The sequence below is a fragment of the Myodes glareolus genome, chromosome 19 (genome assembly GCF_982192425.1).
Source record: "Myodes glareolus chromosome 19, mMyoGla1.1, whole genome shotgun sequence".
NCBI classification, from domain to species: domain Eukaryota; kingdom Metazoa; phylum Chordata; class Mammalia; order Rodentia; family Cricetidae; genus Myodes; species Myodes glareolus.
This window is the reverse complement of record NC_142044.1, coordinates 26,582,643-26,609,511: the sequence shown is the minus strand read 5'-3', so window position 1 is coordinate 26,609,511 and position 26,869 is coordinate 26,582,643. Positions and strand designations below refer to the sequence as shown.

Sequence of the window (26,869 nt, the reverse complement as noted above, 5' to 3'; positions counted from 1 at the left end):
GAGAGAGAGAGAGAGAGATTTCCTAAGAATCTATTCCCTAAGAATCGCCTCTTCGCTGAGCCAGGAGAGCCTTGCAGGTATACCTTCAGATGCTCTCTGGTGCTGAACCATAGTCTTTTGGATGGTGGATTTGAACAGTAGTTCTAAACTTAGACTCAGTTCCCAGAGAGAAGAGGTTGTGTGTGCACTTGCATGTTCAGACCAGAATATTACATTGAAAACTGACTCAGACCTGTTAAAACAAAGGAAACAGAGTGAAGAAAATCACATTGCTTTGATCCTGGAGTTTGTACAAAATGTTCTTGACTCAGAAGGCCCAAGGACTGAGAGGAGTCACATTCAATTGAGCTGTCTCCAGGGGACGAAAACCTCCTTCAACCCGGTAGGTGCTGATGGGGATGAAGGAGTAAGGAGAGAAGGCTGTGTGGTTACAGAGGGTCCTTCAGGTTGGTTGTGAAATGAGCTAATGGTTGTTCCTATGTAGCGTGACCTGCAGGGAAGGAAGCATTCCTTCCTTAAGTTCTTCCTAAGAGGGTCAGTAGGGAGCTCAAGAGAGCATGCAAGGGTAAACGCTGGTCTCTGACCCACCTTTGTCAGGTTTGCTGTGGGAGACATAAATGAAAATGGTCAGATGAGGACTTTTGTACAATTAGTGACAATTCTTGTTTTCTTATAGTCATATCCTTCAAAATGTAATTCCCTGTCACTGAGAATCTTTTTCTTTGCTGTAAAGAAAGTGATGTAAGCAGATTACTCTTATTTAATCTTTTCTACAAAGTATTGTAACACCTGTTGACATATGCTTGTTCACGACTATCTACAGCCAGGGTTTTGATTTCCACCCACATATCTACGTCTCAAACATTTTATCTCCATGACAGTTTCTACTGTCGCATGCTGGTTTGTATGATTGTCTGTTTTCATCTTTCCCTGGCTTTCAAAGTCAAGGTGCTGAGGGAAGAATTCATTCCCATTCTCCACTTGGAAGTGACACTCAGGGAACCGGCACCCCCTCCATCGTGTTGCCCCATTTAGAAATCTCAAAGTCCTCTGCACTTCTTTGTCTTTCTCATGATCCACATAAAACCCATCATTAATTTTTTTGATTCTGCAGCAATCTTGACTCATCATCCCAGTGTCAGCTTTGAATATCTCTTATTTGAACATTGCTACGCATAGCCTCAGAAGTAAGTCCCATTCTTTGCTGTTGGAAATTTTATACCTAGGGATTTTTCCGTGTCACAAATCTACTTAAGTTATTCTTTGCTTTAATTATGCTTTCTTTTTCTCATTGGTAGTAGAGTTGGCCTTATGGATTCGTGGATCCTGAAGCTTTGGAATTAACTGACCATTGAGTGAACATATTCAGAAAAGGGCTTGGAGAGATGACTCAGTTGCTACAGCACTTGATGTGCAATGTGAGGGTCAGACTTCTAATTCCTAGAATACACTTAAAACCTAGTGACCAAGGTGCCCACCCAGCATGCAGAAGGTATAGATAGGGGATCTCTGGGACAAGCTGACTAGCTACACTAACTGAAATGGGAAGTTCCGGCATTAGTAAGAAATTTTGCCTCAATATAGAAGATGGAGAGTGATTGTCAGAGTCACTCAATGAGACCCACAGGCCTCCATATGTACCCATGTGTACGTACATCCATGCAAACCTGGGCCTCTACACATCCAAGCATGCATTCATATGTACATGCACATACACCACATGGACGCTTATACAAATGTAACCAAAAAAGTATTAGGGGCTGTAAAAATGGCTCTGCAGTTAAAAGCTTTTGATACTCTTCCAAAGAGTTTAGTTTAGTTCCAGTTGAGTTCCCAGCACCCACAATGGATGGCTCAGGTTCTAGAGGATCTGGTGCCCTCCTCTGACCTCTATAGCTACCCATATGTGACACATACACAGACACACATTAAATAAAAATGAAAACTAAATTTTTTAAAAGGAAATATTCAGAAGCCTTGCACCTGAATAGAATATGTTCCTACTTTCTTTTGCATGTTCTGGTATTCTGCAAAAATTATATATGTGGTTTGTGCACTTCCACATTGCGAATGTGAATTGTCCCCTCTCCCCAAAGTTATGTTGAATGTTTGGGTTCCTGCTACTGTTACTATCTCGGGTGTCCTGGAGAGTTTTAATATGAGATCAGTAGCTAGAGGAAATATGACACGGGGAACATGAACTTGGTACTACATGTCCCCTCCTTGTGTGTCTCTCTGCCTCCTGCTTGCCAAGAAGTCACCCATTGTCTCCTCCATGTTCTTCTGTCACCATGATGTTTAGTCAAAATGCAGGGAGCTAAAGCATCTGTGAACTGAGCCTTCTGAAACTACGTGTCAAAATAAATCTCTTCTTCATTAAGTTGTTTATGTCAGATATTTTTCACAGTGACTTTGAACTGCTTCTGTTACAGTATCATTTTAAGTATTCTAGAAACTGTTTAAGTGATGTGGGAAGAGTCTGTGGCCATATGCAAAGACACTTGAACATCTGCAGATTTTGATTATCAGCCTAGAAATGCCCAGCTATGCGGTGGTATTTTCTTTAGGCTTTACCAAACAAAGCTTACCTGAAGATCAGAGTACAGAGCTAAGCCACTAATTAGCCATAGAGGCCAGGCTATGGCGGCATACACCATTAATCTCAGTACTTGGGACACAGAAGCAAACAGATCTCTGTGAGCTTAAGGCCATCCTGGGCTACACAAAATGGTATCTGTCTAAAAGAGAAACAGAGCTCACACAAAGGTGATCCCAGCACTTGGGATCCACGCCTTTAATCCCAGTACTAGGGAGGTGGAGGCAGGAATGATGTGGCTGGGCGGAGAGAGGAATATAAGACGGGAGGAGACAGAAGCTCAAGGCAGTCTGAGTATTTGTAGAGACAGATACATTCTGAGGATTGTGTCTGAGAATTCGAAGTGACAGGATCGCTCCTTTGGTTGGAAAATTGGTAGAGGTAAGAATGCTAGTGGCTGCCTCTCTGCTTCTCTGCTTCTCAGCGCTCACCTTCTGATAGCTGACTCTGAGTTTTTATTATTAAGATTAATTAAAATCCATGCCACTCAGCTATGTAGATTTATGATTGTACGCATGGACAATAACTTCTATAATACTTAATATGTTGTGGTAAAATACATAACATGAGCTCTGCCTTAAACAGCGTTTAAAATATGTACAAGTACATGGTTCCAAACTTTGCTAGCAGATCTGCAGACTTCATCTTGTACAAATGAAACATTAAACTGATTGACTAACAATGTCCCTTCCTGTCTCCTCCAGTAGAGAGCATCCTTGCACTCTCTAGGTCTTGGAGAATTTGAGATAATTCATGTAATCGGATCCATGTGTGCTTATCGCTTGAATGACATATACTTCAACATCCTTAAGATTTATTAATTATTGCATTTTGTAAACCTTCTTTCCCTTTAAGGTTGAAGCAGTTTACAGTGAGAAGTCACATTTCCCTATCACATTGAAGGGACATTTAGATTGTTTCTGCATTTTGGTTTTGTGAGTAGTGCTGTAAGGCACATGAGTGTGCTATTTCGTTGTTTTCAATTCTATTTTTTCCCCCTGGGACTGTGTTTCTCTGTGTAGTCCTGGTTGTCCTGGAACTTGCTCTGTAAACCCGGCTGGCCTAGAACTCACAGGTATCTGTCTGCCTCTGCCTCCCAGTTTTCAATTCTGTTAAGTTTTTGAGAAATCTTGTTTATTTCTTTAGAGGAGATAACATTTTGCATTCCCACAGTGTACAGGGTTCCATTTTTAAGCATTAATACTGACAGTTATTTCCTCTATACCTTGTGATAACAATGCCCTGACAGATCTAATACCTCATTGTGATTTTGGTTCACGTTTTAATGATAAGTGGTGAAATTGTATTTTTGTTTTCTTATTGGTTAATTGCATTTCTGTTTGGTGGTGCTGGGTCTTGAACCCAGGTCCTTATTCATGCCAGGGAAGGATTCTAATCTACTAGGGAAGGAACTGCTTGCATTTCTTATTGAGAGAAATGCTTATCCAACTCATAGCACTCTTATTTCTTTTCATTTATTGTTATTTTAAATTAGCATGGAATAATGGGTTTCTTTATGGCTTTCTCACACAGTATTTGTTTTGTTCATGTTCAGTCCACCATGTTTTCTAGTTCTCCTGACCCATCTCCACAGCCCCCATCCTCTGAATATTGTCCCTTTCTGATTTCATACTTTATACATACATATTTAATATATATTTTGTATATAAACACATATTGTATATACTTATATACATATTTATGTAAACTTATATCCATAATATGTAGTATTGTGTATGAGAGAAGCATGCAATATCTGTATCTCTAACTTAGTCAATGTCTTCTGGCATGATGGTCATGAGTTCTATCAGTATGTGGTGTAATTTTACAGTTTATGGCTGAATAGACCTTAACCATGCTTGTATAACAATTTTCTTTTCCCATTCTTCTTTTTAAAAATTATTATTTTTTTGCATATTGATGTTTTGTCTGCATACTGTTGTGCCCAGATCACGAATCTCAGAGAGAGGCCACCAGAAACCAGAGCAGACCGGACTGCAAAATGCAAGGTTAACCCCTTTGTTGCAAGTATAGGCTAGCCATGAACTTCTCCTCCAATACCCCAAAACAGCAAGGTAGAGAGAAAAGTTAAACAGTTCCTTTGCAGAGTTAGTTTTTAAAAGGCGATACCACAAGAAGGCCTTTCAGAGCCGCTTTGGCATCGGTGCAAGATCCTTTGCTCTCTCCCATCCTGCTATGTTAGCCTGTTCTTCGTTTTTCTTTATCACCAGGTGGCTGGCTGAGTGTCCTTGTGCTTTGGAATTTCTCGGGTGGGAGGGGGAAGTGAAGCTAGTCTGTAATTCTAATTTTAAAACATTCTGCTAGGAAATTTTCATCCCTTTAAGAATAGGGGTGAGCGTCTCACAATATGTGTACACTACATGTGTGCTTGGTGTCTGAGGAACTCAGAGCAAGGCGTAGGATGCCTTGGAATAGAGTTACAGATGTTTGAGAACCTCCATACAAGTGCTCGGATTTGAACCTGTGCCCTCTGGAAGAACAGACAGTGCTGTTAACCTAAGAGCCATCCTTCCACCCTCTGCCTCCATTCATCTTTTGATGGGTTTTCAGCCTGAGTCTGTATGCTATTTGGAACAGTTCAAGGATAACTTGGATGTGTGTATGTCTGCTGTGTACTGACGTGGGGGGCTCTCTCACTTTGGTGTTTTATGAAAAATACCAGCTGTAATACCTGTTGACATATGCAAGTTCACGAGTAACTGCAGACAAGTGATTTTCACCCACTTATCTGTATCTTAAACCTTTTATCTCCATGACAGTTTCTGCTGTCGCGTGCTGATTGGGATGATTGTTTGTTTTCATCTTTTCCTGGCTCTCAAAATCAAGGTGCTGAGGGAAGAATTCAGTTCCATCTCCACTTGGAAGTGGCACCAGGGAACCAGCACCCCCTCCATCGTCTTGCCCCGTCTAGAAATCCCAAAGTCCTCTGCACTCCGTTGTCTTTCTCATGACCCACATAAAACCCATCATTAATTCTTTTTGATTCTGAAGCAATCTTGAGTTATCTTCCCAGGGTCAGCTTTGAAAGTCTCTCATTTGTACATTGCTGAGAACAGTCTCAGAAGTAAGTCATATACATCGCTGTCAGAATTTTTATTTATACAGAGGGTTTTTTTTCATGTCACAAATCTTCTTAGGTCATTCTTTGCCCTAATTATATTGCCTTTTGTTCATTGGTAGTACCGTTGGCTTAATGCATGGATTCATGGATCCTGTATCTTTGGAATTAACTGAAAATTGAGTGAAAATATTCAGAAATGGGGCTTTGGGAGATGGCTCAGCATGTACAACACTTGCCCTGTAATTGTTGTGAGATTCAGATGTCTAATCTAGAAGTTTAATCCATGGAAGACGCAGTAAGCAAAGTGCCCACCTGTAATGTCAACATGCAGGAGTTATAGATAGGGGTTCTTTGGGACAAACTGGCTAGATAGACTAACTGAAGTGGGGAGCTGTGGGGTTCAGCAAGAGACTTTGCCTCAATATAGAAGATGGAGAGTGATTGGCAGAGTCGCTCAATGAGAAACATGGACCTTCATATGCATGTGCCCATACATCTCATAAATGTGCACCTCTGGACATCCAAACATGCATTCATACATACATGCACAAACACCACACACACACACACACACAACACACACACACACACACACACACACACACACACACACACGGCTCAGCAGTTAAAAGCATTTGATAGTGTTCCAAAGGACCCCAGCTTAGTTCTTAGTATCCACAATGAGTGACTTAAGTTCTTGAGGATCTGTTGCTCTTCTCTGGCCTCTATGGCTCCCCATATATGGCACATACACAGACACAAATTAAACAAAAATGAAAACTAAATATTTTTAAAAAGACAATATACAGAAGGCTTACATCTGAATAGAGCATGTCCAGACACTCTTTTGTGTGTGCTGGTATTCTACAACAACTATTATGTGGTTTGTCTGCTTCCATGTTTTTAATGTGACGTGTTCCCCCTACTTCCAGTTATGCTGAATGTGTGGGTTCCTGTTACTGTCAGTATTTCGGGTGTCCTGGGGAACTTTAAGATGAGGTCAGTAGCTAAAGAAAATATGACATTGCCTACATAAACTTGGGACTACATGTCCCCTCCTTGTGTGTCTCTCTGCCTGTTGATGGCTAAGAAGTCTCCCATTGACTCCTCCATGTTCTCCTGTCACCATGATGTCTAGTCAAAATGCACAGGGCTAAAGCATCTGTGGACTGAGCCTTCCGAAATCCTGTGTCAAAATAAATCTCTCCTCCATTAAGTTGTTTATGTCAGACATTTTTCACAGCAACTTATAACTGTTTCTGTTACAGTATCATTTTAAGCGATATGGGAGGAGTGTGTGGCCATATGCAAAGACACTTGAACATCTGCAGATTTTGATTATCAGCCTAGAAATGCCCATCTAGGTAGAGTTATGACTGTATGCAAAGAAACTGTCTTCTATAATATTTAACATATTGTGGTAAAATATATGACACGACTTCTGCCTTCAACTGTTTTAAAATACACAACCGTGTATAGGTACAAACCTTGCTAGCAGATCTGCAGATTCTCCTCCTTATGCAAATGAAACATTAAGCTGCTTGACTAACAATGTCCCTTCCTCTCTCTCCTCTGGTAGAGAGCATCCGTGTTCTCTCTGGGTCTTGGAGATTTGAGATAATACATATAATGGGATCCATGGGTGTTCACCCTTGAATGACATATACTTCAACATCCTCAAGATTAATCACTTTATTGCATTTTGTGAATATTCTTTTCCTTTAAGGTCGTTACTAGTTCACAGTGAGATGTCCCATTTCCTTGTCCTGTTGATGGGCGTTTAGGTTGTTTCCACATTTTGATTTTGTGAGTAGTGCTGCAAAGAACATGAGTGTGCTATTTTGTTGTTTTCAAATCTGTTTTGTTGTTTTTCAAGACAGGGTTTCCCTGCATAGACCTGGCTGTCTTGGAACATGCTCTGTTGACCAAGTTCTAGCAGGCCTAGAACTCATAGTGATATGCTTGCCTCTGCCCCACGCGTGCTGGAATTACACCTGGTTTCAATTCTATTTCTACATGTGTGCTTGGTGCCTGAGGAGCTCAGAGCAAGGCATATAATGCCCTGGAACTGGAGTTACATATGTTTGTGAATCTACATATAAATGCTAGGATTTGAACCTGTGTCCTCTGGAAGGACAGACAATGCTATTAACCTATGCCAACTACACTCTTCCTCTTCTCGACTAAACTATGCATTTTCTTCTGTCTGATACTAGGAACATGTCCGACTTATTTGCCACGTTTAGCAATGATGTGGCCAAATGGCTTAACGTAACAAAGCTGCGTCCTGTCACACATTTTGGAGAAGCAAATAAATTCCGCCAGTTTGCGATACTGCAGAAGGTTGATCACTCATGGATTTTGAAATCTGATTATATTCCAGTTGGATATTCCCTACCGCAGATTTTAGAGCCAAATTTTCCAGTCCCAGGTATTGTCAGTCAAGGGGTAGAGAAGGGTGCAAATCAGCTTTTTCAGTGGTGCAACTTCCCAGAATCCATGAGGTGCCCAGACAGGTAGCTAAGGAGCCATCCTGCTTAAAAGCAAAGGACAAGGAAGGTTTGGTAGCAATCCACTCAGTTTCTGATCCCTTCCTTGCATTTGGTCGTATAATACTTCCAAGAGCCTCTTTAGATGGAGATATGATACCCATGTTACAAAAAAAGCAATTGAGGTTCCTAAAACCACTTGTTCAAAGTTACAGAGTTCACATTTGTAGAATTAGGATCTAGACTGAAGTCAGTATGTCCTCAAGTTCCCAGCTTTTTACTTTTCCAGACAGCTGCCCTGGGGCTGGGTTCTGTACTTGGAAAGATGATCCCAGGGGATTCCTAGACACTACACAAATGATGCTTTTCTTTTTTAGGATTCAGACTATGCTTGCATTGGTTCTGGAATTTGCCCTCTGTAGAAGTTTATATTTCAGATATTTATTATTTTTATTTATTAATATATAATTATTAGCTTTCCCCTTAACTAAGTTTAAATGAGGAGGTGAATTGGCCTCCTATTTCCCATTCTCCAGATTAGCGGTTCCAAGTTGAATTCTTGGCTAAACTTCTGTCCCCTTTGCTCTTCAGAGTCTGAAGTGTCAGGTCGCTTCTCCTTCGAACACGCTGTCTTCCACAGACTGAAGGTTACTGCGGATGTCAATGCTAATGCCATTGTCGAAGGAAGTTTGTCAGGAACGTATAAAAAGGACTGTGAATATGACGTCAAGGTTAACTGTATTAGCGTTCCAACTCCAAAACTGGAAAGTCTTCAAAACAGGTGAACGGATGGTTCAACTATGTTTTGGGATGTGGTATTGTAGGCAAAGAGGCATCGAACAGGTTTTATGACACCTCACATTATTCTGCTTTATTTTTTTACAAGTCATTGAAATAATGGCTTGTAGTGCCCTAATAATACTCACTGATACAGAATCACCCATTACTGTTCTATTAATGTGATGGAGATAGAAACACAAGACAGACAAAGGTTCTGATCACATAGAAGTTTCTGTTCAAGGTACAGAGAATGGACATGTATGAGGAAAGAATCCAAGAAGTAAGAGTTTGGAATGTGGTTTAAAATGTGAGGAAGACTGTAACAATCACTTGAACACCCCAGAACTTAGGGACCTAGTTGACTTTTACAACATCTCTTTTGAGGAACAATTTAGAAGTAGAAATGCATGTTTCATGTACAGCATTTTGGTGTGATATATGCTCATTAATATAAGTCAGTGACATATTATTCTTCCATCTGGAAGTCACTATTTAAAATTTTTCTTTATTACATTTATTTGTACATTCACCCCCCCATCTCCTCTCTCTCTCTTTCTGTGTGTGTGTTTGTGTGTGTGTGCGCGTGCAGGTGTGCATTTAAGCACACATGTGCATCCTCGTGCCATGGCTTGAATGTGGACGTCAGAGCACAACTTTCAGGAGTCCAGTTTCTCCCTTTTCTTTGTGTGTCTGTGAACCAGACTCATGTCAACAACCACCTCTACCTGCTGAGCCATCCTGCCAGCTCAGTAGCTGTTATTGTTATGACAAGAACATTTACTGTCTACTCTCTTTGCAGATTTCAAGCACATGTAGCATAGAGTCAACTATAACCACATTGGGTTTTAAGGTGACCTCTGGGCTCTGAACTTGTGTTCTCACACATTCATGGCCAGCACTTTATAGACTGAGCTACACCCCCAGCCTGATCTGACTCAATTTCTTTAGTTCTGAAACTCACATTTTCTGTTTTTTTTTTTTCCTTCTTCTGATTTGGTCTCTGTTTCTGTGAAATTAGAGATCTTTTCCTTCCCATTTCACACCTTCAGGAAACTTCTGGATAAGCAGCCATCATTTGTGAAGAATTGCCAAATGGGAGAGAATAAGTTGTATGTGGTGACAGATATCTATGAAGTGACTGAAGACATTAAGCTGGAAAGCAAAAGCCATTTCGGCCAGTCAGGAAAACTGAGCATCCCTAAGGTATGGGATAGGGATGGGAAGATGGGAAGAAAACTCTAAGGACAACCTGAATAAATAATGAAGTCGATTCTGTATCATTTGGTATATATTCAGTGGTTTCAATGTACTATACAGCTCTTTCTGTATATTGTGAATCAGTAACTATGTTGAGAGGTTCTTTAAAATCTCTTAGTACCATGAGAACAGCATTTAATTCAGACTTTTTGGTGGGATCTTAAGTGCTTTGTTCCACTTCACTTAAATCTTCTTATTTGTAACCTGGTCTTTCTCATTTATTTGCATCAGTATAGAATGTACAAGCCTCTATTTTTGGTGTGTACTGTACAATGTGAGGAAGGATCCAATGAGCTCTCTTTGTAAGTCTAATTCTATTGCTTTTAGGATAGTTATTAATCTCCCCCCCCAAAATTAGAAAAAGTCCTTTGACAGCATCCACTGTCTTCCCATAATTTGTTAATTTCATCATTACTAAAATGTGCTATGATTTCTGCTAGGTCTATTTCTGCTAATTGATGATGTCTCAATTTTACTATTGTATTTAATTTAGAGATCGTTTCCACATAAGATTTTATTTTTTTTACTCAGTTTATGTGGTACAAAGATCCATTCTAGGATAATATAATCCCTCTGCAATAAAATTCCTGTAGGGGAATATTTGGATGGTAATACGAGCAGAATGCAGTTAAGATTTGGATTCACATGATCCACATGTGCCTTCTGCAATTTATTTTCAGTCAAAATCAGTTCTTTCTCAGCTTCAGTTGAAAATTCCCTGGAACTATTTAAGTCTTCTTAATTTAGTTTATTTAATTTATAATTCCCTGGAACCATTTAAGTTTTTAAAATTAATTTAATTTAATTTAAATTTAATTAAATATTTAATTCTCTCTTCTGGTCTTGATTTAATTTTGGTAAGTCATATATATCCAGAAAGTTGTCCATTTCCTTTAGGTTTTCCAATTTTATGGAGTATAGCTTTTCAAAATATGGCCTAATGATTCTCTGGATTTCCTCCATGTCTGTTGTTCTGTCCCCACTTTCATTTCTGATTTTGTTAATTTGGATAATCTCTCTTTGCCTTTTGGTTGTTTTGGGTAAATGTTTGTCCATTTTGTTGATTTTTTGAGAACCAACTCTTTGTCTCATTGATTCTTTGTGTTGCTTTCTTTGTTTCTATTTTGTTGATTTCTGCTCTCAATTTGATAATTCCCTGCTGTCTAGCTCTCCTGGGTGTGGTTGCTTCTTTTTGTTTTAGAGTTCTCAGGTGTTCTCTTAACTCAAGAGTGTGAGTTTTTTCCAGCTTCTTTAGATTGGCATTTAGTGCTATGAACTTCCCTCTTAACACTGCTTTCATTATGTCCCATAAATTTGGGTATGTTGTCTGGTCATTTTCATTGTTTTTTAGGAAGTCTTCAATTTCTTCCTTTATTTCTTCCATGACCCATTGATGATGATTCAGGTGAGCACTGATCAATTTCCATGTGTCTGTGGAAATTAGTGTTCCTGTTGAATTCTAGTTTTAAGCCATGGTGGTGCAATAAGCTACATGTAGTTACTTCAGTTTTTTTGTATCTTTTGAGGTTTGCTTTGTTACCTACTATGTGGTCAATTTTTGGGAAGGTTCCATGAGGTGCTGAGAAGAAGGTATATTCTTTTATGTTTGGATGGAATGTTCTATAGATGTCTGTTAAGTTCATTTGACTCATAGCATCTGCTACTTCCCTTATTTCTCTGTTCATTTTCTGTCTGACAGATGAATCTAGTGGTGAGATTGGGGTGCTGAAGTCTTCCACTATTAGCGTGTGAGGTGTAATGTGTGATTTAAACTTTAGAAGTGTTTCTTTTACATACGAGGGTGCCCTTGTATTTGTGGCATAGATGTTCAGTTTTGAGATTTCCTCTTGAACGGATTTTTCCTGTGACTAATATGGAATGTTTGTCTCTTTTGATTGATTTTAGTTTGAATTCTGTTTTGTTAGATATTAGGATAGCTATAACAGTTTTTTTCTTAGGTCCATTTGATTGGAAAACTTTTTCTCAATTCTTTACTCTGAGGCAATGGCTGTCATTGAGGTTGAGGTGTGTTTCTTGTATGCAGCAGAAGGATGGATTCTGTTTTCGTATCCAATCTGTTGGCCTATGTCTTTTTATTGGTGAGTTGAGTCCATTTATATTAATGGATATTAATGACCAGTGATAGCTAGTTCCTGTTATTTTAGTTTTCACTGTAGGTGAGGTTATTGTGTGTGTTTTTCACTTCTTTGGGATTTGCTGCATTGAAATTATCTATTATCAATGTTTTTGTGGATGTAGCCAACTTCCTTCAGTTGAAGTTTTCCTTCTAGTACTTTGTGTATATCTGGCTTTGTGGTTTGGTTAAATACGGTTCTGTCATGGACAATCTTGTTTTGTCTGTCTATGGTAATTGAAAGTTTTGCTGGATACAGTAGTCTGGGTTGTCATTTGTGGTCTCTTAATGTCTGCATAAGGCGTGACCAGGACCTTCTGACTTTCATTGTTTCCACTGAGAAGTCAGGTGTAATTTTGATAGGTCTGCCTTTATATATCACTTGTCCCTTTTTCCTTTGTAGTTCTTAATATTCTTTCTTTTATTCTGTATGTAGTGTTTTGATTATTATGCGGCGATGGTATTTTTTTGATCCAGTCTGTTTGGTGTTCTGTAAGCTTTTTGTATCTTCATAGGTATTTCTTTCTTTAGATTGGGAAAGTTTTCTTCTATGGTTTTGTCAAATATATTTTCTTTGCTTTTGAGATGGACTTCTTCTCTTTCTTCTATCCCTATTATTTTTAGGTTTGGTCTTTTCATGGTATCCCATATTTCCTGAACATTTTGTGTTAAGCTTTTGTTAGATTTAGTGTTTTCTTTGACTGGTGAGTCTATTTCCTCTATTATATCTTCATCACTTGAGATTCTGTCTTCTATTTCTTTCTTTCTTTTTAAAAAATATTTATTTATTATGTATACATAATTCTGTTTATGTGTATGCCTGCATGCCAGAAGAGGGCACCAGACCTCATTACAGATGGCTGTGAGCCACCATGTGGTTGCTGGGAATTGAACTCAGGACCTTTGGAAGAGCAGGCAGTGCTCTTAACCACTGAGCCATCTCTTCAGCCCCCTCTGTCTTCCATTTCTTGTATTCTGCTGTTTATGCTTGCATTTGTGGTTCCTGATCATTTTCTCATAATTTCCATTTCTATAATTCTCACCGTTTGTGTTTTCTTTAATGTCTCTAATTCGATTTTCAAGTTTTGAATAGTTTCTTTCATCTGTTTGATTGACTTTTTTGGTTTTCTTTAAGTCATTTGTTGATTCCTTCCATTTTTTTGGTTGTTCTTTTCCTGTATTTATTTGAGGGAATTTTTCATTTCTTCTTTAAGCACCTCAAACATTCTCCTAAAGTTACTTTTAGGTTATTTTCTTCTGCTTGATCTCTATTTTGTTGTTCACGTGTTGCTGTTGTAGGGCCACTAGTTTTTATTGCTGTCATGTTGCTCTTTATGGTGTCAAGTGTGTTCTTCCTTTGTCTACCCATCTTTTCCTGTGATTGGTGTTATTGGGGCTGTGTCTCTGGTGATCAATCATCCAAATGCCAGTGGATCCAAGGCTCAGATGGTTGCTCCTTATGGTACAGTCAGGGCCATGGTTCCAGTCACTCTGGAGGTCACTCTATGCTCCTAGAGATTACTCAGTGCTACTGGGGTCACTCTGCAATCCCCAGGGGTCGTTAGGGTCTGCTCCCACAGAGGTGATTGCTTGGCACTGCTCTTGCTGAGTTTGCTACCTTGGGGCCTCTCTGTCAGATGTCTCTGGTTCAAGCCTTCTCTGGTAGAGATTTCTAGCTCAGGCAGGCTCCCTGGGAAGTTGCTTATCCATGCCCAGTCCTGTAGAGGTCTCTGGCTCAGGCATGCTCTTGTGAAGATCCCTGGCCTGGGTTGGTCCAGAAGGGGTCTCTGGCTTGGGTCTTCTCCCTGAGCAGTCACATCCTACCTGTGAATATTTCTAATGAGTTCATTAAGTCAATTTATTTCTGATTCTCTTTCTGTACACGTGATTGCAAGGTTTTAAATTTTTCCATTAATGATATCTTCTCCTCCTTAGAGATTCTTTGAATGGTATATAGATTGCCTTCCTGGAGGGCCATTCTACCTTCTAGCTTATCATAACTTTTTAACAGATTTTGATTGTCTATTTCAACATAATCTTTCAGTACCATTTGGTAAGGTTTCAAACACATTGACGTGGATTGAATTTTTCCTATCAAATTAAAGTTATAATTTTTTAATGGTATGAATTCTCTAAGCTATCTTCTCATTACCAGTTTGTAAAGACTGTATCATTTCTAAAAGTTTGTCATTCTTGACTCTGTTATCAAATCATTTCTTTAAGAATATAATATAATATGAAGAACAAAACTAATAATAACTATTCCCACAAAAATATATCTACCAGGTTGTTCATATAGCTCTTGCAGAAATCCATTCATAGTTCCATTCTGGGACAATATAAAGAGACCAAATCTATAAATCATAGGTGTAAAAGAAGAAGAAGAGAACAAGGGCAAAGGCACAGAAGCTATTTTTGACAAAATCATGAAAGAAATGTTCCAAAAATAAGAAAGAGCTGCCAATCGAGATGCAAGGGGCAGGTAGGGCACTAACTACTGAGTCAGAAAATAAACTCCCTACACCATATAAAAGTTGAAACACTAAACAAACAAAGAAATGATATTGAAAAGCGAGAGAGAGAAAGAAAAATCACATACAAAAGCAGTCTCGTCAAAATAACAGCAAATTTCACAATGATAACTTTAAAATCAAAGAGAATTTAAATTAATATACTGCAAGTCATAAATGAATACAGATGTCAGCCTGAATGACTATTCCCAACACAAATGTCAATCATAGCCAAAGGAGAGATAAAACCTTTTCACAACAAAGCACATGAAAGGAATTTATGATCACCAGGCCAGTACGAAGAGGAAACTAAAAAGAATATTTCTGCTTAAAGAAAGGGATAAGAATATTCAAGCAGTGACAGCAAAACTGAGCGATGTTAGGTTATTAAATAAAATATGAACACCATATTAAATAAAAGTGATTAAAGAGAAACACCATAAAAATAAACAAAATGATAGGAACCAATAAACTTTGAACATTAATGGTTTCAACTTCTTAATGAAAGACATTGAGGAGCAACCAGGATTAAGAAGCAGGATCTGTTTTACTGTCTCCAAGGAACAACCTCAACACCAAAGATTGGAACTATCTTAGGGTGAAGGTTGGGCAAAGACATTCAGGGCAAGGGTAAGTAGACTCACAGAAAAAGTTAAAGTAAAATCCAAAGAAATAGAATTCAATTCAAAAATAGTCAGAAGAAAGAATGTCACTCATTTTAATCAAGAGATCAATCTATCAAGAAGACATTATAAATCTAAACATATTTGCACCAAAACACGGGTTCACACAGTTTCATAAAGCAAATTTTCCTCTATGTAAAGCGACAGATTAACCCCAGTGGTAGGTGACTTCAGTATCTCAGTTTCACCGATAGGCAGATTATCCAGATTAAAAAAAAGAAAGCATAGAAATAAAAGCGTAGGTGACACACAAAATAGTAGAAGTAGATTTGCCATATGCTTCAATTATACTAGTCCTGGACATTTATTCCCAAAAGACTCTGTATCACACATCACAGAGACACAGGTTCATCCATGTTCACTGCAGTCTATTCATAATAACCAGGAAATGGGAACAGCTTAGATGTCCAACAATTTATGAATGGATGATAAGCATATGGCACTTATACATAATGAAATTTTATTCATGTGAATTTATTTATTTATTTATTTATTTATTTATTTATTTATTTATTTATGTGAAATTATGGTACTTTAAGGAAAATGGTTGTAGCTGGAAATACCAATCCTGAATGAGACAACCCAAACCAGAATGGCAAGTGCTGCATGTTCTCTCTCAATTCTGAGAGGCCGTTTGGCTCCAGCAGACGGTCCTGCACTCAATGCTGGTCTGGCAGCACTAGAGGAACTCATTGGGTTTAGTAAAAATTGAAAAACAACAACAAAAAAAACTCACAAGAAGTTGGGAGGGGAAAGTAATGGGGATAGGATAAGGGAGGAGTTGGAAATGACTTAATGAGGTGTGAGTTCAATCAAAATACATTGTATGTATATATGAAATTCTCAAACATTGAACCATATTTAAGAAAAGGAGATTGTACATAAAAAGGAAAACAATTTAAATTTCAAGGCATTCCAGCTTCAAATTCTATCTCCTCTAGTTGTGAACTAAATGCAAAGTAAAGATGACTTTAGGTATGAAGTTTTTCAGGCATGTTTCTCTCAGGTCCATGAAGATAATCAGTAACAGGACAGAAAAGACAGCAGACATCACACAGGGTCTGGAATGAGGAGAAGCAGTCTCACCCAGCAGCTGACAGAGAGTGCGCACTTACCCAGAAACCCAGATGTGAATACAGGGGAGCAGTCAGCACTGAGGGTCAATTAGGAGAATGAGACCCTCAACTCAGAGGGAGACAGGAAATCATATCCCTAGTTTGGAAAAATCAAGACATTGTAATAGGGCTGGTTGTGTGGCTCAGTGGTAAATACTGGCCTGGCATTCATGGTGCTCTGGGTTCAATCACCAGGCCTCTCCAGGCACACCCCCTGAAATTCAATGTAGGTAAATATTGTCATACAGGGGGAGAAGCAGAAACTGGACCTGGGGACCGAGAGGAAGGGGAAGTGAGGGACTGCTGGTGTTTTCTCACAAGCTTTCTAGACTTATTTGACTTATCAATTACAAGAATATGTTGCCTTGATCAAAAGTAAACATAATTTATATGAGAAAAAGTGCTTTAAATCTCTAGGATTGTTTTGTCTCCCAGGCTAAAATGGAGGAAGAGTATGAAAAGGTGATAAAGACATCATTTCTTATCGAAAAGGGTACAGTGGTGGCCTACAAGAAGAGTCGACTGATCATTGAGAATGACACTTGTGGTGAGCAGGCGTGGGGGTCAAGTGGGTGTAGCATGTCTAAAGACCTGAACTTCCTCTTCTGTCCTGTCCCAGACCCATGTCCCATCTTTCTTAGCCACCTCTATGTATGGCTAAGCTCAGGTACTGCTAGCTGAAAATGCAGAGTTGGCCTCCCACATGGGAAAGGATCTAACTTGGGGTGCTCAAATGGAGATGTCTCTAGCTGATGAAGCCCAGGTCCAATCCCAGGTACCTCTAGTCGTCTGTCTCTAGCCAGTCAAGGCTCTGCTGTTCTCAGAACCTCATCAGGGAGCCAGAGGCCCACCAGGTGATCCTTAGACCCTACAAATGCTCCATAAAGTAATAACAGCATAGCACAAATGAAGGCGTAGGCAGAGTGCGCGGACAGCATAGCTCAGGAGTTTTCCCGTGACTTTCCCTTGAAATGTACAATTCCCCAATACACACACACACACACACACACACACACACACACACACACACACTCCTGAAATATCTTCTTGCAAACTCTGGTCAGGAGAAAGTCAATCCTCTAATTGGCAGCAATAGACAATAATTACACAACAGTTTCATTAGTGGATTATGGCTTCTAGAAAAAGATCATTCACACCCACTCCTAGGGTGGGGAGTGGGTACAGTATGGTACAGTTAGAGAATGATGACTCTGAAGAAAGATTATTCACACTCTATTAACAACCTTGATTGAGTTATAGGGCGGGGAGTGGGTACAAGGTCAGAGATGCCTTTGAAATGCCTGGGGGAGATGTTCTTTCTGTCACAGATCATGTTAAGTGAACAGAACTTTCATTTACAGAAGGAAAGAGAATGAACCTGTTACTAAAAATATTAACAGAAAACAAACAAAAACCGGATCTGATTAGATCAGGTGTTTCACCCAGAGAACCAAAGCCAAGTTTATGGAGGCTGAATCCGGGCATATTCTCTGGAAGATAAATTGTAAAGGTTGAGAGGGTATGGAAGGAGAGACGTGATGTTCTATATGGAGGGCACTTAGGGGAGCTGGCTAAAGGGGGCATGTGTGAGAGGAGGGGATGATGAGAGGGGACTCTGGGGTGAGGGCTTCTGAAGGTGCAGAGAATGTTGTCAGGTCAGGACAGAGCTTGGTGAACTGAGGGAGTGAAGACAGGATGGGACCGGATGCATTGTTGGTCACTTACCCCGTCTCCAAGTCACCTTGGAGGTGAAAGTCTCATTCCCAGTTACACACAAGGAGGACAGTTTTCTCTGAAACTGGTGGACAGTGATATGTCAATTATTAAGTCTTTTTGGTCCGTTATGAGGACTAAATTTGCGCTAGCCAATCAGCACATGGTCCCCGTTGGTCCCTTCCCTGCTTTACTTGATTGTGTAAATAAGATGCCCTGCTCGCCCCCTAGTGCTCAGAATCTGATTAGCAGTCACTCTTCGAAGTCTGCTTTTTGTTTAACTTCCTTTAGCTCACTTGTGAAATGTTGGCACTTTCTTCCCCAGGCTCATTTTATGTGTCAGGTGTTTGACTTTGTTTTTAGGCAAGTTTCAGACCTCAGAACATCTCTATGAATATAATGCAGAACAATGCAAGATTGCCAGACTAAGAGTGGATAAGGACCGGCCAGCTAGTAACTGAAGGCTAACAAGAAGCCTACATGACAGGGCAGGAGGAAGCCAGTCTGCTTTACCTTATGAAGTGTTCTAATTGTTTATTTCTATTTTATGAGTATTTGTGTTTTGCCTGCATTTAAGTCTACAATGTGCATGCAATTCCCCAACAAGGCCAGAAGAGGGCCCTGCCATGTGGTTAAGTCTTTGCAAGAGCAGCAGTGGGTTCTTAACAATTGAGCTTGTTCTCCAGCCCTCAGGGATAATTCTTGAATGTCAGAGGGCACGATGCTTATTTGAAATGCAGGTTTCCGGCTGGTGAGCTGGATCGGCTGGCAAAGGTGCTTGTTGCCAGGCCTGACGTCTTGAGTTCCACCTCCAGGTCCCAGGTGTCGGAAGGAGACAACTGACTCCTAGAGTTGTCCTCTGACCTCTGCACGTGCTCTGTGGCATGCGTGCACCCCTTAAATAAACAGATAAATAAACAAACGCAATTCAATAAAGTAAAATGCAAGTCTCAGGGCAACTGTCAAAGGATCTGATTCACAGATCAAGAGGCTAGTGTTTAGAGTGACAGCATCCCTGGGGTTTGGCCTGAGGGTCCCTAAATGGGTGTGGGGGATTACTCTAGCAGGTGTAACGGCATCTCTCCTAATTGTGTCTCTTTTCCATTCAGCCATTCGTTTGTATGATGGTCCTAAGAAGAAAGGTTTAGCAGGTAAAATGACAAACTGGCTAAGAAGTTTCAAAACCTCAGACAAGAGTGAGGTACTCTGTTCTTCAAGGACTCTGATAGGTATGTCTTTTTTGGACAGGATCTCCTGGGGATGAATTTATCATACAAAATTCTCATGAAAGTAGATTTGCAAGGTGAAAAGCAAGGGTGGATAGAGGATTTGAGAAGATCCGAGGTAGGGGGAGGGGTGGAGAGAATGAGTCTTGGTGAGTAAACCCTTGACTTTCTCTTTGCAGAGTCATATCCTGGAAGTCATCTAGGTGAGTGAACGGTCCTTGGGGAATGAGAGTGGAATCTGCTCCCTTATTATGACAACTGAATAACAGAAACCCGCCTGATTGGCTTTGCCAGAGGTCCTGAGATCTGGTTTTTGCACAAGGGATGGGAGTAAAGGATAGAGAAATTTTGGGATACGGGGGAGTAAGGTAAAATACTAATTCTTGGGTGGGGCAATATATTTTCTCTTTTTAGACTGGGATATCAATTACATCTCTCCAATTGGTGAGTGTGTGTCTGGTGGGGTTGTTGTGGAGATCCGGGTGATGCCCCTGTGGTCAACCTTAGCCCAGGCTCCGATTCCTGTGGGATGGAAGGCCGGTGTGGAGAAAGAATAGACTGGGAATGGGGCAGGAAGAACTGGCAAGAGAGAGACACAGTGTGTGTCAAGGCAAAGTAAGGATGAAGAGAGGTGATAGCTTGTCTTCTCTTTCTAGGAAGTATAGAAGAACCTTACCATCAAGGTAAGTGGTTTTCTTCCTTCCTTCTCTCCTTTCTTCCTTTCTTCCTTCCTTCTTCTTTCCTTCTTTCCTTCCTTCCTTCCTTCCTTCCTTCCTTCCTTCCTTCCTTCCTTCCTTCCTCCTTCTTTTCTTTTCTGCTTCTAGAGGATACCTGGGTGTCTGACAGGTAAACACAGGCTTGGAACTCAAATGAGAACTTTCTTTGGGATTCAGAAAACCGAGGTCTACTTTCACATTTGTAGTTAGTTCGACTCACACATGCACAACTGTGTGCACTAGTGTACAGCGAGGACTTAGAAGGAAGCAGCATTCCTCCAGCATGGCAATGTGAGATACTGGGATGAAAGCGCCTGTGTCTTTACAGCTTCCGCTACAGCATCCTCTCAGTCACAGATCACCCGGAGGACACTTGGGAGAACCAGAGCATCCTGAAATGCAGTGCTGGGCTAATTCTTCATAGATGGTGGGGATACTTATTAATTAGTGGAGCTTCCGTGTGCCAGGTGCCTGATGAACACAAACTCCTTGACCCCTCACCATGTCCCCATTTGTCACGTTGCAACCTGATATTAAAACACCGAGGACTGCCATCTCTGGGCTGTACAGTACATTTCCTTCCTGACATCTCCCAGAAATGCACACATGGTCACTTTTCTCCCACTGTGATAAGCAGTTGTCAGGATTTCCTCCTTCACTCCCAGTGCAGTGTCCCCTCCCTACAGAGTGTCGAAGCTGCTGGCTTTCTAGTGCTTTCTAGCTTCATGATAGTTGCCTCCTGGGGCTCAAGCAGCCATCAATGGAGATGCTTGGGTACTGAAAGGGTACTGAAGTGGAGGGGCTTACCACTCTAGGGATCTTTAATTGAATAATTGCTGTCACTTTCTGATTGGTGTTGCTGTTTAAGCAGATTTCAAGCGCCTACAAAATGAGGTTTCCCAGAAAACAGAGAAACTGGCCATGCTTCCAAAGGATGTTCAAGAAGATGTGTTCTCTAGCCTGGTGCTCATGCTCAGTAAGAGGCAGATTCTGTATGACCTGATGATCATGGTAAGAGTTCCATAGCCACCTAGAGATGATCTAACCGATAATATCTAGTTATGTGATCTGGATGTTAAGATACAGGAGAGAGGAGGGATGGATAGCAGAAGACGGAGAAAGATGTCCAAGACAGGGAATTCTGGCTCCATGCACAATGATAGGGCTTAGAGTGTTGACTCTGAATTCTGCTCACGTCACCTAGGGCAATGTAGACCTATAGCTCACACCTTGCTTAACTCCTCTGGACATCGGTACATTACACAATGGTTTGATTCAGATATGAAAAATCGAAGCTACTTGCAGGAAGTTTGCTAGTTCAAGACCTTTCTGGGCTACGTGGCTAGTTCAAAGATGGCTTGGACAACAGCCTGAGACTCTGTCACACAAAAGAGAAAATAGAAGGGGAAAATGAGTCAGGCTGTAGCTTCACGGTAGAGGACTCATTCAGCATATATAAAGCCATCCAGTCCCCAGCACTGGGAATGCTGTTATTAACAGAACACCTGTCTCCTCTAGCTGGAACTGGATCAGTTGGGGCATATGGATGGCCCAGGTGATGTGATTCTAGATCAGCTGCGACAGGACTCTATACCCTCATGGATTGACTTCAGGAACCTCATTCTTTATCTTCTTCAAGCCCTAATGGGTAAGAATGATTTGAGGGAAGTGTGGGAGAGTCCTCATGTTGGTTCTTACAGGGCTGTTCCAGATGCCACCTCCCCAAAGCTCTTGAGTTATCACAGCCATTCTCACATCACCCTCCTCTCTAAGGCCAACAAGGCCAGAATGATAACAGTCCATGGACCGCAGATGGAGACTGAGGTGTAGAAAGTGAGCAGTCACCAAGCTCCTGGCACATCCTTGGTGGAAGATGATTCCTTCCTCAGCCTTTAGATTTCCAGGCTCTGGTGATGTCACTTCAGATTCTCTGCCCATCTCAAGGGCAGGAGAATTTTCTAGGGCAGTGAGCTTGACCTTTGAGACCAATGGGGCATAACGCTTTGTCCTAGCGTTCTTCTCTCATTGGCTGTCCTCGTTCATGGTGAGAGGAAAAAGTTGAGTCTGTCACTCTGTTTCTTTATGTGTCCTTTCCCCAGTGCTGAGTGATACCCAACTCAAGCTGCTGGCCCAGTCTATGGAGAAGAGGCTCCTCCTCCATCAACGAGAGCTGGTAAGAAACCCCCATGAGTCAACATTCAGGGAGGGGCCAGGAAAGGAGGAATGGAAAGAATATTTTAGAAGAAAGCCGTGCATTTTCTACAAGGAGAATAGTCGGGAACCTCCTAGTTGCCTTCTCCCTCTGGGAAGCAGGCAGGTGGGGCTTGATCCTGTCAGGAACATGTCTGTTTTTATGGCAGCCTCAGAAGCAAGGCCCACTGAGTCTAAATTAGCCACCCAGGAAGGCAGCTCTGTAGGAACTCAGGGGATGAAAGTCAGTTACAGCCTTCTTTATTTACAGTTGCCATTTGTAAGTTGTCTTTTTTCTCCCCACATGTTTATCTATAAATATAAATGTGTGCTAGCCATGTGCATACATGCATGTGCGCGCGCGCGCGCACACACACACACACACACACACACACACACACACACAGAGAGAGAGAGAGAGAGAAATGCCACCCCTGTGCAGCATAGGTTTTATTATTACCGTGATATAGCTGAGGAACCAATGCATGCTGGCTTCAGTTATTTCTTAGTTCATTATCCTGTGTGGCTCTTGGCTGTCAGCTGAGGAACCAATGCAGGCTGGCTTCAGTTATTTCTTAGTTCATTATCCTGTGTGGCTCTTGGCTGTCAGGTTTTTCACCCTGGTGTCAGAGCCTGATCTTTCCAACCTGAGAGTTCTCCTTCTAGGTAAAGAGCATCCTGCAGCCAAACTTCAAGTATCCCTGGAACATCCCCTTCACTCTCCAGCCTCAGCTTCTTGCCCCACTCCAGGGTGAAGGCTTGGTCATTACTTATGAATTGCTGAAGGAGTGTGGTCTGGAGATGGAGCTGAATAATCCCAGGTCAACTTGGGATCTGGAAGCCAAGATGCCCCTGTCTGCCCTTTATGGGAGCCTGTCATTTCTGCAGCAACTTGTAGAAGCCTAAATCTCCCTCAAAGCCTGGCCCCAGCCCAGTCTGTGCTGAGTCCTGGATGCATTTGAGATATGGTACCACGGCATCCATGGGAGTGATGATTTTTGTTCATGTTCTAGGTGATGAGAAAAAGAATGCTAAGGGTTTTTCTCCTTTTGGTATCATTAGTCATTCATAATTGTCAAAATAATATATCTTGATCATATTCTCCTCTCCACATCGTCCTTTTTTTTTTATCCATCTCCTTTCTAGTAACTTCTCATTCAACTTTTTAAAAACTCTCTGATGCATTTAATTAGGGTTATTTGCTTGAGTGTGGGATTATTAACCCGAGTAAGGGTAACCTTCCAGAGGCTACACTGCTGAGGCTTGACTCTGCTTTCCCCAGCAGCTTTAATTGCCTACAGTGCCTTTTAGGCCATGGGAGAATGTCGGTGGCCTTGGGCTCTCTTGGTCTTGTGCAGGGAGTCATTGCTCCTGTGAGTTCATGCGTGTGATAGCCATTCCTTAGCATTGCCACGTCCACAAATAAGTTTGCTGGTACCTGTGAAAACTCTTCAAATAGCAGCCTAAAGATTTAAACATTTTTCTGTGTTAAAAAAATGAAATAAATGCTACTTTTAATTAATTGTGTGCATTGTGAATTGTTTTTGGTGAAAGGTGCTGGTGTCAGTGACTTTGAAATGTGTCAGAAATAAACTCGTGGAATGTTTTTAAGTAGACGGTCAATCATATAATTAAATATGACTTTTTCCAGGCATTCTTACTCATTTTATCCTCCCTTTTCCTTCTGTATTGATCTCCCATCCCCTTTCTAGTTAGATTCCCCCCCCCATTTTCTCTACTCCACTATCCCTTCTATCCTGTTGTTCCTCTCTATCGCCCCCTACTATTCTACTCTTACAAAGGCCTCCTTTTTCTTTCTTGGTTTCTGTAGTTGCTCCAAGATTTGTACTAACATCTGAAGATTTGGAGCAAGGAGGCTCAAATGAGAGAACACATTTGTGTCTTTCTGGGTCTGGGTCATCTCAATGTGCTTTTCTCTAGTTCTAGCCATTTATCTTCAAATTTCGTGAGGTCATTTTTCTTTACAGCGCAACAGCATTCCACAGCGTACCTACACCAATTTTCCTCATCAATTGAAGGATATTCAGGTTGTTTCTATTTCTTACTGTGGGTAGAACAGCAGTGAACACAGCCAAGCAAAGGACTCAGCATCCTCCTCCGTGGATGCTTGCTCATGAATCTGAAGGTAGCTGGATGGAACGCCACACTGATTTCCAGGCTGATGATACCACTTTGCAATTCCACCAGATTACTGCAAACTAAGTAACTTAAAAGGGAAAAAAATCTATTCCTGTGTAACTCTGGATATCAGAAGTCAAGATATCATCCTGTCCCTCTCATGGCTACAGTGAGAACGGACACTGGGTCTTCCTCATTTCTGGTGACTGCTGGCTGTCCCTCACATTCCTTGGCTTGTGGCTACAACATTCTATTTTCTGCCTCTATCTTGACACACCCTCCTTCCTTGAGTGGCTTTACTTCTATGTCTGTCCTCCGTCTCCTAAGGACACTGGTCCTTGGAATTTAGGTCTCCCTCCAATCCAGGATGACTACCTAATGAAATATGTCTACAGAAATCGCATTTCCAAATGTTAAATTCTGAGGCTCAAGGTGATGTGGCTTACGTACCAAGTGAGCGTCACTGACTTTAGGAGCCTTGGGAGGAAACTAGTCTCTGAAGATGCTGCATATGTGGATTTGGTGTGGATGTCATCTCTGTCTCAGTCACTGTCCTATTGCTGTGAAGAGACACCGTGACCATGGGAACTCATATAAAGCAAGGCATTTAATTGGGGCTTGCTTCTAGTTTCAGAGGCTTAGTTCATTATCCCCACGGCAGGGAGCATGGCAGTAAGCAGGCAGACATGATAGCTGAGAGTTCTACATCCAGATCTGGAGGCAGCCGGAAGAGAGAGGAACTGGGTCTGACTTGAACTTCTGGAACCTTAAAGCCCACCCCCAGTGACACACTTCCTCCCACAAGCCCACACTTGCTTCTAAGGCCACACCTCTAATTCCTTTCAAGTAATGCTATCCTCTAATGACCAAGCATTCAAATATATGAACCCATGGAGGCGGGGAGCATTCCTAATTCAAAACACATGGGCTCCCAGCAGTCAGGATATGTCAGGGAGTGTCTCACCTACAGGCACTTAGGAAGCAGCTCTGGATGTACATGGGTAAGTCAGACCTGATGGGGAAACTATCAGCTGATAGTTTCGACCAATCACATTTAGTTAGGGTGTGGCCACCTAGAGCCCAGGTAGAAAAACCTGGGGATGCAGATGCGCTCTCTCTCTCTCTCTCTCTCTCTCTCTCTCTCTCTCTCTCTCTCTCTCTCTCTCCCTCTCCCTCTCCCTCCCTCCCTCCCTCCCTCCCTCCCCGCGGTGCTCGCCAGACCATTTTGGATTTCGGACCTCCCACTCTTGTAGCGTGAGTTCCTGCTGGAAATTGGGTGGCCAGTTTTAGTTTCCTCGTGGCCCAGAGAAAGCTGTTCACATTTCATCCAGGGAGCATTAGAAGCCACTGGCGATGACTGCCGGCTGTGAATGGACTGGAAGCGAGCAGACACTAAGTAAGCCATTGAAGCTGCTCTCTTGTTCAGGCCCTGTACAGTGGATTTCAAAAAGTAAGCACTTGGCAAACAATGTGCTGGTCAGTCGTGCTTGGTGCTTGCCAACTTGACACACCCGGGAAGAAAAAGCCTCAGCTGACGGCCTGCCTCCGTCAGATTTGCCTGCAGGCACGTGTGTGGAGTATTTTCTTGATTGTTAGTTGAGGTATGAGGGCCTCGCTCACTGCGGACAGGGTCACTTCTAAGCAGGTGGTCCCGTGTAACAGGAAGGCCGCTCGTTTGTTCCCAGCCACTTAACCCCAAAATAACCACCCAGAAACTGTGTTATTTAAATGACTGCTTGGCCCATTAGCTCTAACTTCTTATTGCTAACTCTTACATCTTAATTTAACTCATCTCCATTAATCTGTGTATCACCAGGTGGTAATGGTTTACCGGGAAAATTTCAGCAATTCTGACTCTGGTGGCCCCGCCCCATAGTGTCTCTCCGACTCTGCCTTCTTCCTCCCAGCATTCAGTTCCATCTTCCCCTCCTACCTAAGTTCTGCCCTATCAACAGGCCAAGGCAGTTTCTTTATTCATTAATGGTATTCACAGTACACAGAGGGGACTCACACATCAGTTCTGGGTTGTATAAGAAAACTAAGCAAACAAGCGGGGGGTGGGGGAGGGTGGGGGTGGAGGGGGTGGAGGGGTGAAGGGAGTGGGGGGGGGTGACAAGGCAGTGAGCAGGTGCTCCTCTGTGGGCTTCAGTTTTTGCCTTCAGGCTCTTGCCTGGACTTTTCCAATGATGACTGTGACCGGTAAGCCAGATAAACTCTCACTTCTGGACCCAGAGGACAG

The 26,869-nt window shown here is 41.6% G+C and overlaps 1 protein-coding gene across 2 annotated transcripts; it reads left to right on the top strand.

Moving 5' to 3' along the window:
* On the top strand, nucleotides 1-24,013 carry LOC125414982 (gasdermin-C-like). Of its 2 annotated transcripts, XM_087898704.1 has the most exons (14): nucleotides 1-382; nucleotides 1,115-1,187; nucleotides 7,895-8,109; nucleotides 8,759-8,948; nucleotides 9,997-10,150; nucleotides 17,082-17,193; nucleotides 19,469-19,588; nucleotides 19,765-19,788; nucleotides 20,000-20,029; nucleotides 20,242-20,268; nucleotides 21,173-21,312; nucleotides 21,820-21,949; nucleotides 22,401-22,474; nucleotides 23,158-24,013. In XM_087898704.1, exons 3-14 carry the CDS (start codon nucleotides 7,899-7,901, stop codon nucleotides 23,395-23,397), a joined length of 1,452 nt encoding a protein of 483 aa, XP_087754830.1. In that variant the 5' UTR covers nucleotides 1-382; nucleotides 1,115-1,187; nucleotides 7,895-7,898; the 3' UTR covers nucleotides 23,398-24,013. The 2 variants fall into 2 exon arrangements, with proteins under 2 accessions (XP_087754830.1, XP_087754829.1); XM_087898703.1 differs by lacking the exon at nucleotides 1,115-1,187.
* Nucleotides 24,014-26,869: the final 2,856 nt, after the last annotated feature.

Bases quoted from the DNA above. Each gene is read 5' to 3' on its own strand.
- LOC125414982 (XM_087898703.1), top strand. From the start codon at position 7,899: ATGTCCGACTTATTTGCCACGTTTAGCAATGATGTGGCCAAATGGCTT. The intron at 21,950-22,400 runs GTAAGAATGATT...TCCTTTCCCCAG, and splicing joins TCTTCTTCAAGCCCTAATGG to TGCTGAGTGATACCCAACTC. The intron at 22,475-23,157 runs GTAAGAAACCCC...TTCTCCTTCTAG, and splicing joins TCCTCCATCAACGAGAGCTG to GTAAAGAGCATCCTGCAGCC.